We start from the raw sequence: 15,000 nt of genomic DNA, 5'->3' as shown, positions 1-15,000 counted from the left end.
ACTGTGTTCTTGGGATATCCTATCGCTTGGAATTATGTTACATCCGACTATTACGTTGTTTTGAATTTACATATTCTAATTTTCTTCTAAAAAGTGTGTAAGAAACAGTTGTAATGAACTGACATTTATCCATCAGTTCGCAGACTTATACCCTTAATATCAAACGCCAGAATGTCGGTATTCCACTTCTAATCTAACTGTTGTATGAGGTTGTATGAAAATATCCACGGAGTAGCTGTCTACGCGCCAGCAGGGTGAAGTGACCATCATGAACCAACGTACCGTATAACATCACAGTGTTTACTTCCCGACGTCTGAACTTTGTCCTTATGCGGTCGCGTATATGCAGTAGTCTGCGATTCTGCCATGGGAAGGAATACGGAACAAAGAGCCTACGTGAAATCTTGTATTAAACTTGACAATTCTGCTTCAGAGAGATTGCACATTATTCGGCAAGCTTACAGCCACCAAGCAATGTGTTTTACGCAATATTTCAAATGTGACGTGCTGTACAAAAGCGGGGAAACATCCCTGGAAGACAATTAACCTTCTAAAAAAACCTACCGCAAGTATCACAGCTGGAAATGTGTTACTGTGCAATGAGATTTGATCTAGCCTACCTTCATCCAAACTGTTAAGCGAGGGTTCGACTGCGATGATTTGAAGGGAGGACATTCAGCGAAATCGAGCGTGTCTGTGCAGTGCAAAGGATTGGATTTTTCACCATATCTCACCTATGAGTTTCTCGCGAAAACGAATCTGTTATCGTTTTTTCACCAGTCCTATTTGCAAGATTTATCTCCTTCGGGCTTTCATCCCTTCAATTCTATGAAAATAGAACAAAGATCACCGTTTCAAAACCGTTGTCGAGATTCACAGTTAATAGCAGAAGGTCCTCGATACACGTAGGGACGACGAAATCCAGGCCGAATTCCAAAAGGAGCAGGGACGCTGGGAACAGTGTATATTCTGCGCAAGGTAACTAGAAGTATATGCTGTTAAAACCTAGGAACATAACGTGTTGATAGCAATTATGTATGAAATTTTACATTATCCATAGAAATTAAACGAATTTTGTAAAGGGGGTTTTGATATTTGCTGTTCTAAAGACTTAAGTTTTATATTTTGTACGTGACTAATCATTGTCAATGCTATTTACAATCTATCATCTATACTTCGTTTAAAGCAATTATTGTTTAATTATGCTGCTGTAGCAATGATGGATAAAATGTATGAACTTTTTTTCCTCAATACCAGTAATGCACTGAATTCCACTACAGCGGAGGAGATTCAAAATGACACCAAAACAATTCTGCAACATGAGGTAACAAGTACCATAACGACAACTCCAAAGCTTCGGTATGTACGCCTCATTTACAATGGATATTGTCATATTCCCTTTGCAACATCTATGTACCCGTGAATCGTTGTTTCCACGTTTGAAATTTGTTTAGCAACATGTTGGGTATTATTGTGTTTTTAATATATACAGTATTTGCAATTCCAAATACTGAAGGATGCAACACATCACCCATTTGTTACTAATGAAAAAGAAATTAATTTCCATAGTGTTATACGACATATATTCAGGTCTCCATTCTTTCTAAAAATTAGAAGAACCTCTCGATATATATACACAAGCGTGGAAACACACTCATACGAGACGCACGCACGCATACATACACACACTCACAAATGTATATATATATATATGCGTGTGAGTGCGTATTTGTGTATGTGTGTTGCTGTATGTACTTATATAAAGACTAAGCATGCTCGTCTGCGTCACTATCTCCATATCAGCTTATCTGGATTTCTCTTATAGCAGCCCTCCATCCTGTAAGTCTAGACCTCCATTAAGGTAAATTCGAAATGATTGGACCACTCATTCATGTTTTCTATTGTGAGTATTTCAAGTTCTCGCCATTCGACGTCATATATATGATGGCTGATGAATTTGTATCCGGAATGTTGCAAAAGTAATGAAGCAAAAGAACTTAGAATAAAGCCGATAGGAACATATTGACCCCGAATACTGCTGTGCATGAGCACTAAGGTTTAGACTCTAGCTTACTCCCGCTGTTTACAACACTACTTGGATGTAAGGTGTGTGACGTTTGATAGTCGAATTGATATAATGTGTGATTGTTTCAAAGATGGCCGAAAAATGTCGATATTGTGCAATGTTTTCTGAGAACCGCAACCAAGAGTACTGACAAAAATATCGCAGCCATGCGTACATCTTTGAGGGGAAATCACAAAAGCACAATACGCAAGTTATGCAGGTAATATACGGTTGAGTTCAGATCATTATCATCACATTATCTGCTTTAATCTATCGATAACTATGAACATTTTTACTAAATATCGCCAAGATTTGATGCAGATTGTTTGCTCAACATACTCTGTCATTTACAAGACGGCGATCGCAAGTTACACACATGCCATGGAAGAACTGCTGCACAACGCGGAAATTGGCTAGAAAACAAAAGTTCTATGCGCAGGCGCAGTAGAGTTTGGCCTAATGACGTCACTTTACGCGTTACAGTTGGTTACCATGGCAACAGCCCAGATACTCAATAATCAGCCCTCGTAAACACACACAAACACATACATTTATATATAGATATATATATATATATATATATATATGTATGTTTGTCTATATATACATATGCATAAATATATATATATATATATATATATATATATATACATATACATATATATATAGAGAGAGAGAGATACAAATATATATATATATATATATATATATATATCAGAAATTAAAAAATGAAAACACGCATAATTACATAGATTTATTATAATTTTTCATATATCGACAAGTTTCGCTATCGCTATTCATGATATTATGTTTTACTTATTTGAATATGTATATTTTCTTCAAAGAAATTTTGTCCATGTTGTCTGTGGTGAAATTCACGAGTGAATGTCTTATCACGTAGATAAATACATGGATGTAATTGGTTATCGCTATTATTGTTATTTTTGTTGGTAAGGGTGATAACGGATACCTTGATCCAAACTGTTAATCGAGGGTTCGATTGCGATGTTTTGAAATAGGACATTCGGCAAAATCGACCGTGTTTTTGGAGTGCAAAGAAATGGATTTTTCACCACATCTGACCTGTTAGTTTCTCGCCAAAACCAAAATGTTATCGCTGCTGCACCAATGCCATTTGGAAGATTTATCTCCTTCGATCTTCCATCCAATAACTTCGATAAAAAGTAGAACAAAGATCATCGTTTCAAAACCGTTGTCGAGATTCACAATTAATAGCAGAAGGTCCTCGACACGTACGGACGACGTATTCCAGGTCGAATTCCAAATGTGGCAGGAACGCTGGGATCAGTGTATTTCTGCGCAAGGTGACTCAAAGTATATGATGTTAAAACCTAGGTACATAACGCATTGATAGCACCACTTGTAAGGAAAATTATGTATGAATTTTTCCGATATCCATAGGAATTGAACGAATTTTTAAGATGGGGTTTTGATATTTGCTGCTCTAAATACTTAAGTTTTATATTTTGTACGTGACTAATCATTGTCAATGCTAAATACAATCTACCATCTATACTTTGTTTAAAGCAATTATTGTTTAATTATGCTGCTGGTGTCTGTAGCAATGATGGATAAAATGTATGACCTTTTTTTCCTTAATGCCAGTAATGCACTGAATTCAACTACAGCGGAGGAGCTTCAAAATGACACCAAATCAATTCTGCAAAATGAGGTAACAAATACCATAAGGACAACTCCAAAGCTTCGGTATGTACGCCTCATTTACAATGGATATTGTCATATTCCCTTTGCAACATCTATGTACCCGTGAATCGTTGTTTCCACGTTTGAAATTTGTTTAGCAAACCGTTGGGCATTATTTTGTTTTTAATATATACAGTATTTGCAATTCCAAATACTGAAGGATGCAACACATTACCCATTTGTTTTTAATGTAAAAGAAAATGAATATCCGCAGTGATATACGACATAACTTCAGGTTTCGATCACTTCTAAAATTTAAGAGATCCTCTCGATATATATACACAAGCATGGACACACACTCATACGGAGACACACGCACGCACACATACACACACTCACAAATGTATATATACATATATATATATATATATATATATGCGTGTGGGTGCGTCATTGTGTATGTGTGTTGCTGTATGTACTTATATAAAGACTAAGCATGCTCCTCTGCGTCACTATCTCCATATCAGCTCATCTGGATTATCTCTTATAGCTGCCCTCGATCTTGTAAGTCTAGACCTCCATTAAGTTAAATTCGAAATGATTGCACCACTCATTCATGTTTTCTATTGTGAGTATTTCAAGTTCTCTCCATTCGACGGCATATATATGATGGCTGATGAATTTGTATCCGGAATGTTGCAAAAGTAATGAAGCAAAAGAACTTAAAATAAAGCCGATAGGAACATATTGTCCCTGAATTATGCTGTGCATCCGCACTAAGGTTTTCGTTCTGGCTTACTTCCGCTGTTTACTGCACTACTTGGATGTATGTTGTGTGGTGTTTGATAGTCCAATTGATATAATGTGTGATTGTTTCCAAAATGGCCGTAAAATGTCGATATTGTGGAACGTTTTCGAAGATCCGCAACCAACAGTACTGATAAAAACATCGCAGACATTCGTACAGCTTTGAGGAGAAATCACAAAATTACAATACGTGAGTTATCCAGATTATATACGGTTGAGTTCAGTTCATTATCATCACATTATCTGCTTTAATCTATCGATGACTATGAACATTTTTTGCACAAATCGCCAAGATTTGATGCAGATTGTTTGCTCAACATACTCTGTCATTTACAAGACGGCGATCGCAAGTTACACACATGCCATGGAAGAACTGCTGCACAACGCGGAAATTGGCTAGAATACTAAAATTTTATGCGCAGGCGCAGTAGAGTTTTCCCAAATGGCTTCACTTTTCGCGTTACAGTTTGTTACCATGGCAACAGCCCAGATACACAATAATCAGCCCTCGTAAATACACATACACATGTACATTTATATATATATATATTTGACACTGAATTATTGGAAGTCCACCTGAAGATTGTCGATCAAGACAAGAAACGATTGTAGTGGCGGTTTTTTTACTATTTATTAAAATTTATGTATTAATTAAGTCTTTCCTTGTTTGTTTTGCAAAATAGTGGTTTTGTCTCGAATAATTTTTATATATATATATATATATATATATATATATGTATGTTTGTGTATATATGCATATGCATAAATATATATATTATATATATATATATATATACATATACATATATCGATATAGTATATAGATACATATATATATAAATATATATACTAATACATACATATATATTTATATATATATATATATATATAATATATGTATGAGAAATTAAAAAGGAAAATACGCACAATTACATAGTTTTATTATAATTTTTATTATATCGACAAGTTTCGCTATCGCTATTCAAGATATTATGTTTTACTTATTTGAATATGTATTTTTTCTTCAGAAGAAATTTTGTCCATGTTGTGTTTGGTGAAATTCACGAGTGAATGTCTTCACAAGTAGAGAAGTACAGTGATGTAATTGGTTATCGCTATTATTTTAATTTTTGTTGGTAAGGGTGATAACGGATACTTTGAACCAAACTGTTAATAGAGGGTTCGATTGCAATGTTTTGAAATAGGACATTCGGCGAAATTGACCGTGTTTTGGAGTGCAAAGAATTGTATTTTTCACCACATCTGTCTCGTTAGTTTCTGGTCAAAACTAAAATGTTATCGCTGTTTCAACAATGCCATTTGTAAGATTTATCTCCTTCGAGCTTCCATCAATTCACATCGATGAAAAGTAGAACAAAGATCACCGTTTCAAAACCGTTGTCGAGATTCACAATTAATAGCAGAAGGTCCTCGATACGTACGGACGACGTATTCCATGTCGAATTCCAAAAGTGGCAGAGACGCTGGGATCAGTGTGTGTCTGCGCAAGGTGACTCGAAGTATATGATGTTAAAACCTAGGTACATAACGCGTTGATAGCACCACTTGTAAGGAAAATTATGAATGGATTTTTCCGATATCCATAGAAATTGAACGAATTTTTAAAGTGGGGTTTTGATATTTGCTTCTCTAAATACTTAAGTTTTATATTTTGTACGTGACTAATCATTGTCAATGCTAATTACAATCTACCACCTATACTTTGTTTAAAGCAATTATTGTTTAATTATGCTGCTGGTGTCTGTAGCAATGATGGATACAATGTACGACCTTTTTTCCCTTAATGCCAGTAATGCACTGAATTCCACTACAGCGGAGGAGATTCAAAATGACACCAAAACAATTCTCCAAGATGAGGTAACAAGTACCATAAGGACTACGCCAAATCTTCGGTATGTACACCTCATTTACAATGGATATTGTCATATTCCCTTTGCAGCATCTATGTACCCGTGAATCGTTGTTTCCACGTTTGAAATTTGGTTAGCAAAACGTTGGACATTATTTTGTTTTTAACATATACAGTATTTGCAGTTCCAAATACTGAAGGATGCAAAAGAAAATGAATATCCGCAGTGATGTACGACATATATTCATGTCTCGATCCCATCTAAAAATTAAGAGATCCTCTCGATATATATATACACAAGCATGGACACACACTCATACGGAGACACACGCACGCACACATACACACACTCACAATATATCATATATATATATATATATATATATATATATATATATATATACATGCGTGCGAGTGCGTCATTGTGTATATGTGTTATTGTATGTATTTATATAAAGACTAAGCATGCTTATCTGTGTCACTATCTCCATATCAGCTCATCTGGATTATCTCTTATCGCTGCTCTCGATCCTGTAAGTCTAGACCTCAATAAAACTAAATTCGAAATGATTGCACCACTCATTCATGTTTTCTATTCTGAGTATTTCAAGTTCTCTCCATTCGACGGCATATATATGATGGCTGATGAATTTGTATCCGGAATGTTGCAAAAGTAATGAAGCAAAAGAAGTTAGAATAAAGCCCATAGGAACATATTGAACCCGAATACTGCTGTGTATGCGCACTAAGGTTTAAACTGTAGCTTACTCTCGCTGTTTACAGCACTACTTGGATGTAAGGTGTGTGGGGTTTGATAGTCGAATTGATATAATGTGTGATTGTTTCAAAGATGGCCGAAAAATGTCGATATGCTGGGAACCGCAACCAACAGTACTGACAAAAATATCGCAGCCATGCGTACAGTTTTGAGGGGAAATCACAAAATCACAATACGCGAGTTATGCAGGTTATATACGGTTGAGTTCAGATTATTATCATCACATTATCTGCTTTAATCTATCGATAACTATGAATATTTTTTGCAAATATCGCCAAGCTTTGATGCAGATTGTTTGCTCAACATACTCTGTCATTTACAAGGCGGCGATCGCAAGTTACACACATGCCATGGAAGAACTGCTGCACAACGCGGAAATTGGCTAGAAAACTAAAGTTCTATGCGCAGGCACAGTAGAGTTTGGCCTAATGACTTCACTTTACGCGTTACAGTTGGTTACCATGGCAACAGCCAGATACTCAATAATCAGCCCTCGTAAACACACACAAACACATACATTATATATATATATATATATATAATATATATATATATATATATATATATAATAGTATGTTTGCCTATATACATATGCATAAATATATATATATATATATATATATATATACATATACATATATATATAAGAGAGAGAGATACAAATATATATATATATATATATATCAGAAATTAAAAAAATGAAAACACGCATAATTACATAGATTTATTATAATTTTTCATATATCGACAAGTTTCGCTATCGCTATTCATGATATTATGTTTTACTTATTTGAATATGTATATTTTCTTCAGAAGAAATTTTGTCCATGTTGTCTGTGGTGAAATTCACGAGTGAATGTCTTATCACGTAGATAATGCGTGGATGTAATTGGTTATCGCTATTATTGTTATTTTTGTTGGTAAGGGTGATAACGGATACCTTGATCCAAACTGTTGATCGAGGGTTCGATTGCGATGTTTTGAAATAGAACATTCGGCAAAATCGACCGTGTTTTTGGAGTGCAAAGAAATGGATTTTTCACCACATCTGACCTGTTGTTCTCGCCAAAACCAAAATGTTATCGCTGCTGCACCAATGCCATTTGGAAGATTTATCTCCTTCGATCTTCCATCCAATAACTTCGGAAAAGTAGAACAAAGATCATCGTTTCAAAACCGTTGTCGAGATTCACAATTAATAGCAGAAGGTCCTCGACACGTACGGACGACGTATTCCAGGTCGAATTCCAAATGTGGCAGGAACGCTGGGATCAGTGTATTTCTGCGCAAGGTGACTCAAAGTATATGATGTTAAAACCTAGGTACATAACGCATTGATAGCACCACTTGTAAGGAAAATTATATATGAATTTTTCCGATATCCATAGGAATTGAACGAATTTTTAAGATGGGGTTTTGATATTTGCTGCTCTAAATACTTAAGTTTTTTATTTTGTACGTGACTAATCATTGTCAATGCTAAATACAATCTACCATCTATACTGTGTTTAAAGCAATTATTGTTAATATGATGCTGGTGTGTTCTGTAGTAATGATGGATAAAATGTATGACCTTTTTTTCCTTAATGCCAGTAATGCACTGAATTCAACTACAGCGGAGGAGCTTCAAAATGACACCAAATCAATTCTGCAAAATGAGGTAACAAATACCATAAGGACAACTCCAAGCTTCGGTATGTACGCCTCATTTACAATGGATATTGTCATATTCCCTTTGCAACATCTATGTACCCGTGAAACGTTGTTTCCACGTTTCAAATTTGCTTAGCAAAACGTTAGGCATTATTTTGTTTTTAATATATACAGTATTTGCAATTCCAAATTATGAAGGGTGCAACACATCACCCATTTGTTTCTAATGTAAAAGAAAATGAATATCCGCAGTGATATACGACATATCTTCAGATCTCGATCCCTTCTAAAAATTAAGAGATCCTCTCGATATATATACACAAGCATGTACACACACTCATACGGAGACACATGCACGCACACATACACACACTCACAAATATATATATATATATATATGCGTGTGAGTGCGTATTTGTGTATGTGTGTTGCTGTATATACTTATATAAAGACTAAGCATGCTCGTCTGCGTCACTATCTCCATATCAGCTCATCTGGATTTCTCTTATAGCTGCCCTCGATCCTGTAAGTCTAGACCTCCATTAAGTTAAATTCGAAATGATTGCACCACTCATTCATGTTTTCTATTGTGAGTATTTCAAGTTCTCTCCATTCGACGGCATATATATGATGGCTGATGAATTTGTATCCGGAATGTTGCAAAAGTAATGAAGCAAAAGAACTTAGAATAAAGCCGATAGGAACATATTGTCCCTGAATTATGCTGTGCATCCGCACTAAGGTTTTCGTTCTGGCTTACTTCCGCTGTTTCCTGCACTACTTGGATGTATGTTGTGTGGTGTTTGATAGTCCAATTGATATAATGTGTGATTGTTTCCAAAATGGCCGTAAAATGTCGATATTGTGGAACGTTATCGAAGAACCGCAACCAACAGTACTGATAAAAATATCGCAGACATTCGTACAGCTTTGAGGAGAAATCACAAAATTACAATACGTGAGTTATCCAGATTATATACGGTGAGTTCAGTTCATTATCATCACGTTATCTGCTTTAATCTATCGATGACTATGAACATTTTTTGCACAAATCGCCAAGCTTTGATGCAGATTGTTTGCTCAACATACTCTGTCATTTACAAGACGGCGATCGCAAGTTACACACATGCCATGGAAGAACTGCTGCACAACGCGGAAATTGTGCTAGAATACTAAAATGTATGCGCGCGCAGTAGAGTTTTCCCAAATGGCTTCACTTTCGCGTTACAGTTTCTTACCATGGCAACAGCCCAGATACTCAATAATCAGCCCTCGTAAATACACATACACATGTACATTTATATATATATATATATATATATATATGTATGTTTGTGTATATATGCATATGCATAAATATATATATATATATATATATAATATATATATATATATATATACATATACATATATCGATATATGTATATAGATACATATATATATATAAATATATATACTAATACATACATATATATATATATATATATATATATATATATATATATTATATATATATATATAGATATATATGTATGAGAAATAAAAAAGGAAAATACGCACATTACATAGTTTTATTATAATTTTTATATATCGACAAGTTTCGCTATCGCTATTCAAGATATTATGTTTTACTTATTTGAATATGTATTTTCTTCAGAAGAAATTTTGTCCATGTTGTGTTTGGTGAAATTCACGAGTGAATGTCTTCACAAGTAGAGAGTACAGTGATGTAATTGGTTATCGCTATTATTGTTATTTTTGTTGGTAAAGGTGATAACGGATACCTTGATCCAAACTGTTAATAGAGGGTGCGATTGCGATGTTTTGAAATAGGACATTCGGCGAAATCGACCGTGTTTTGCAGTGCAAAGAATTGTATTTTTCACCACATCTGTCTCGTGAGTTTCTGGTCAAAACTAAAATGTTATCGCTGTTTCAACAATGCCATTTGTAAGATTTATCTCCTTCGAGCTTCCATCAATTCACATCAATGAAAAGTAGAACAAAGATCACCGTTTCAAAACCGTTGTCGAGATTCACAGTTAATAGCAGAAGGTCCTCGACACGTACGGACGACGTATTCCAGGTCGAATTCCAAAAGTGGCAGAGACCCTGGGATCAGTGTGTGTCTGAGCAAGGTGACTCGAAGTATATGATGTTAAAACCTAGGTACATAACGCGTTGATAGCACCACTTGTAAGGAAGATTATGAATGGAATTTTCCGATATCCATAGAAATTGAACGAATTTTTAAAGTGGGGTTTTGATATTTGCTGCTCTAAATACTTAAGTTTTATATTTTGTACGTGACTAATCATTGCCAATGCTAATTACAATCTACCATCTATACTTTGTTTAAAGCAATTATTGTTTAATTATGCTGCTGGTGTCTGTAGCAATGATGGATAAAATGTACGACCTTTTTTTCTTTAATGCCAGTAATGCACTGAATTCCACTACAGCGGAGGAGATTCAAAATGACACCAAAACAATTCTGCAAGACGAGGTAACAAGTACCATAGGACTACGCCAAATCTTCGGTATGTACACCTCATTACAATGGATATTGTCATATTCCTTTGCAACATCTATGTACCCGTGAATCGTTGGTTCCACGTTTGAAATTTGTTTAGCAAAACGTTGGACATTATTTTGTTTTTAACATATACAGATTTGCAGTTCCAAATATGAAGGATGCAACACATTACCCATTTGTTTCTAAGTAAAAGAAAATGAATATCCGCAGTGATATACGACATATATTCAGGTCTCGATCCTTCTAAAAAATTAAGAGATCCTCTCGATATATATATACACAAGCATGGACACAGACTCATACGGAGACACACGCACGCACACATACACACACTCACAAATATATATATATATATATATATATAATATATATATATATATATACATGCGTGCGAGTGCGTCATTGTGTATGTGTGTTATTGTATGTATTTATATAAAGACTAAGCATGCTTATCTGCGTCACTATCTCCATATCAGCTCATCTGGATTATCTCTTATCGCTGCTCTCGATCCTGTAAGTCTAGACCTCAATGAAACTAAATTCGAAATGATTGCACCACTCATTCATGTTTTCTATTCTGAGTATTTCAAGTTCTCTCTATTCGGCGGCATATATATGATGGCTGATGAATTTGTATCCGGAATGTTGCAAAAGTATGAAGCAAAAGAGTTAGAATAAAGCCCATAGGAACATATTGAACCCGAATACTGCTGTGTATGCGCACTAAGGTTAAACTATAGCTTACTCTCGCTGTTTAAGCACTACTTGATTAAGGTGTGGTGGCGTTTGATAGTCGAATTGATATAATGTGTGATTGTTTCAAAGATGGCCGAAAAATGTCGATATGCGGGAACCGCAACCAACAGTACTGACAAAAATATCGCGCCATGCGTACAGCTTTGAGGAAATCACAAAATCACAATACGCCGAGTTATGCAGGTTATATCGGTTGAGTCAGATCATTATCATCACGTTATCTGCTTTAATCTATCGATGACTATGAATATTTTTTGCACAAATCGCCAAGCTTTGATGCAGATTGTTTGCTCACATACTCTGTCATTTACAAGTCGATGATCGCAAGTTACACACATGCCATGGAAGCACTGCTGCACAACGCGGAAATTGGCTAGAATACTAAAGTTTTATGCGCAAGTGCTGGAGTTTGGCCAAGTGACTTACTTTTCGCGTTACAGTTTGTTATCATGGCAACAGCCCAGATACTCAATAATCAGCCCTCGTAAACACACACAAACACATACATGTATATATAGACATATATATATATATATATATTATATAATATAGATATATATATATATATATATATATATATATATATATATACGTTATATATTGTTGTTCCCATATTTTTTATGTGAAGTCGTTTGTTGAAACAGATATTGTTATATTTCGGAATGATCATATTGCCAGTTTAGCCAATAAAAACACACGTACTATATATTTGGTGTTATTTTTGGTGTTATTTGATATTTATTTTTTACATTAATCATAATCTTATTTCGGCCAGATTTCTTTCGTTACACTCCTGTGACCGCATCAGTGGTCCTTTGTTTCTTCTCACTTATTTGTGTCTCTCCTTACTAACCGTCGGCCATTTTGTGTGTCTTCATATATATATTGTGTGTCTTCATTTGCGCATGCTCATATCTCTATGTGCGTCTATGCTAATTTAGTGTGTGTGTGTGGGGGATGCCTGTAATATTTGTATCTTCTGTTTATATACATTCATGTAATTTGTATTTTGATTTTGTTGTTGTTGCTTTTGTTCTAATTTTGTTCCCGTGTTTACATCCACCCATTATTATCATTACATATGCTTGTATGTATGTATAACAACAATATTAGTAATAATAATAATAAATCTAACCGAAAAAAAAAATATATATAGACAATATACACACATACATACACATATACATATATATATATATATATATATATTATATATATATCGATATATATATATATATATATATTATATATATATATATATATATACATACATATACATACAAATATATATATACATATATATAGTTATTAATTTATATTTGTTTATTTATCTGTGTATTTATTATGTTTTGGAATCCTCTATCGTCATATGTTGTGGTGTGTGCTATTGCTCCATTCTCGTTTTCTATTCAGGCTAGGTTTATTTTCTATTATATGTGTAGCTTCTGTAATTTGTCTAAATGTTGCATCTGTTCTATGTGTGGACAATATCTTAATCTATGTTATTGATTGATCCCCATGTTCCTGTTCGGCGTGTTGGTACAGAATCGATGAGCTTTTACCTCCTTGAGTTGTCTCCAATGTTCATTCTCCCCTTCTCGCTCTCTATCTTCTGCTGTTTCCCCTACGTATGTTACTGTCTTGTTACTGCATCGTCCCTCTATACATCTTATACTATAGACTACATTTCTGGCTTTACATTTTGTTTGTGGGCTAAATCTACATACAGTGCAATAATTACCTGTACAGAGGGTTCTACTAAAAGGATAGGTTCTACCGATTATAGATTTGATAGGAGGGTTGCCTGGCTTTTCAACAACCTAATTCTTAGTTTAAGTTTATCTAGGGTCCTTCTAAGCGGTACGCCAGTTCACCTCCGGGGTGGTGTCAACGAACATGACACTCAGGTATTTATGGCTATCATACCAAGAGTTGGCCTTCCCTATTTTCTTTTTTGTCCTTTCTATAGTGTTCCATGACTTGTTCCTATAGACTGGGCAAATCCCATTCCTATCATTACATAATATATTATCAAATTTCTTCATGGCTCCTTTGTATACTCTGATCCTTTCTTTATGGCTGTAACCTGAGAACTGCATGTGGTGAATGAAATACTGTATGTGTCTCTTTAATTCTGTAGGCTCGCACATCGTGCACATTTCTCATTATTCTGACAAGGTCTGCCATCAAAATATTGAATTTGGCATTGCCGCAATGGCTGAGTTCCGTGGATCAGGTATTTTGAGGCATAGGTTTTGCATAGTATGAATGAAGGATTTGGGTTTTATTTTTCACAATTTCTAGCCAGAGTTCAGTGTCTAGTACTGGTAGTCTATGGTTGGGGTGTTTAGTTGGGTAGTCTATTGTGACTTTAATACTCTTGTGGATGGAGTTAGCTATTTGCTGGATGCTCTCCATATATAGTTTCTATTATTAATTAACAATCATCAACTTACTCTTGTGGGATGCTTTTACTACTATGTTGATATCATCAACATAGCGAGCGCACATGTTTACGAGTATGGATTTCTGCAGTAGGCGTTCTTTAAGCTTCTGTTCCACTATACCATGAAAAAGTTGGCCACATCACCAGCGATACTAACACCGATGGCTGCCCCCCCCCTCGTCCTGTGCATATATTTATTATTAAATTTAAATGTGTGGCCTTTTACAGTAACTCTTATACTAGCTCCTAGTGCATGTGCGATCATTTTCTTTACCTGATGGATATTTGCGGCATATATATAATGGCTGATGAATTTGTATCCGGAATGATGCAAAAGTAATGAAGCAAAAGAACGTAGAATAAAGCCGATAGGTACATATTGTCCCTGAATACTGCTGTGCATCCGCACTAAGGTTTACATTCT

General features: G+C 34.9%; 1 protein-coding gene across 4 annotated transcripts in view; it reads left to right on the top strand.

Annotated features, from left to right (window-relative positions):
• Positions 1-15,000, top strand: part of LOC115231167 — a 33,085-nt gene that overhangs the window by 5,652 nt on the left and 12,433 nt on the right. The window contains exons 2-4 of one of the 4 annotated variants that reach the window (XM_036499972.1): positions 1,258-1,359; positions 3,692-3,793; positions 6,349-6,450. In XM_036499972.1, coding sequence (XP_036355865.1) covers positions 1,258-1,359; positions 3,692-3,793; positions 6,349-6,450 — 306 coding nt within the window. The remainder of the gene's footprint in view (positions 1-1,257; positions 1,360-3,691; positions 3,794-6,348; positions 6,451-15,000) is intronic. The other 3 variants (XM_036499974.1, XM_036499975.1, XM_036499973.1) reach the window with 3 other exon arrangements.

Source organism: Octopus sinensis, unplaced genomic scaffold, assembly GCF_006345805.1.
Source record: "Octopus sinensis unplaced genomic scaffold, ASM634580v1 Contig17676, whole genome shotgun sequence".
Lineage (NCBI taxonomy): Eukaryota > Metazoa > Mollusca > Cephalopoda > Octopoda > Octopodidae > Octopus > Octopus sinensis.
Note: the sequence above shows the minus strand (reverse complement) of the source record. Positions and strands in the feature narration are given on the sequence as shown.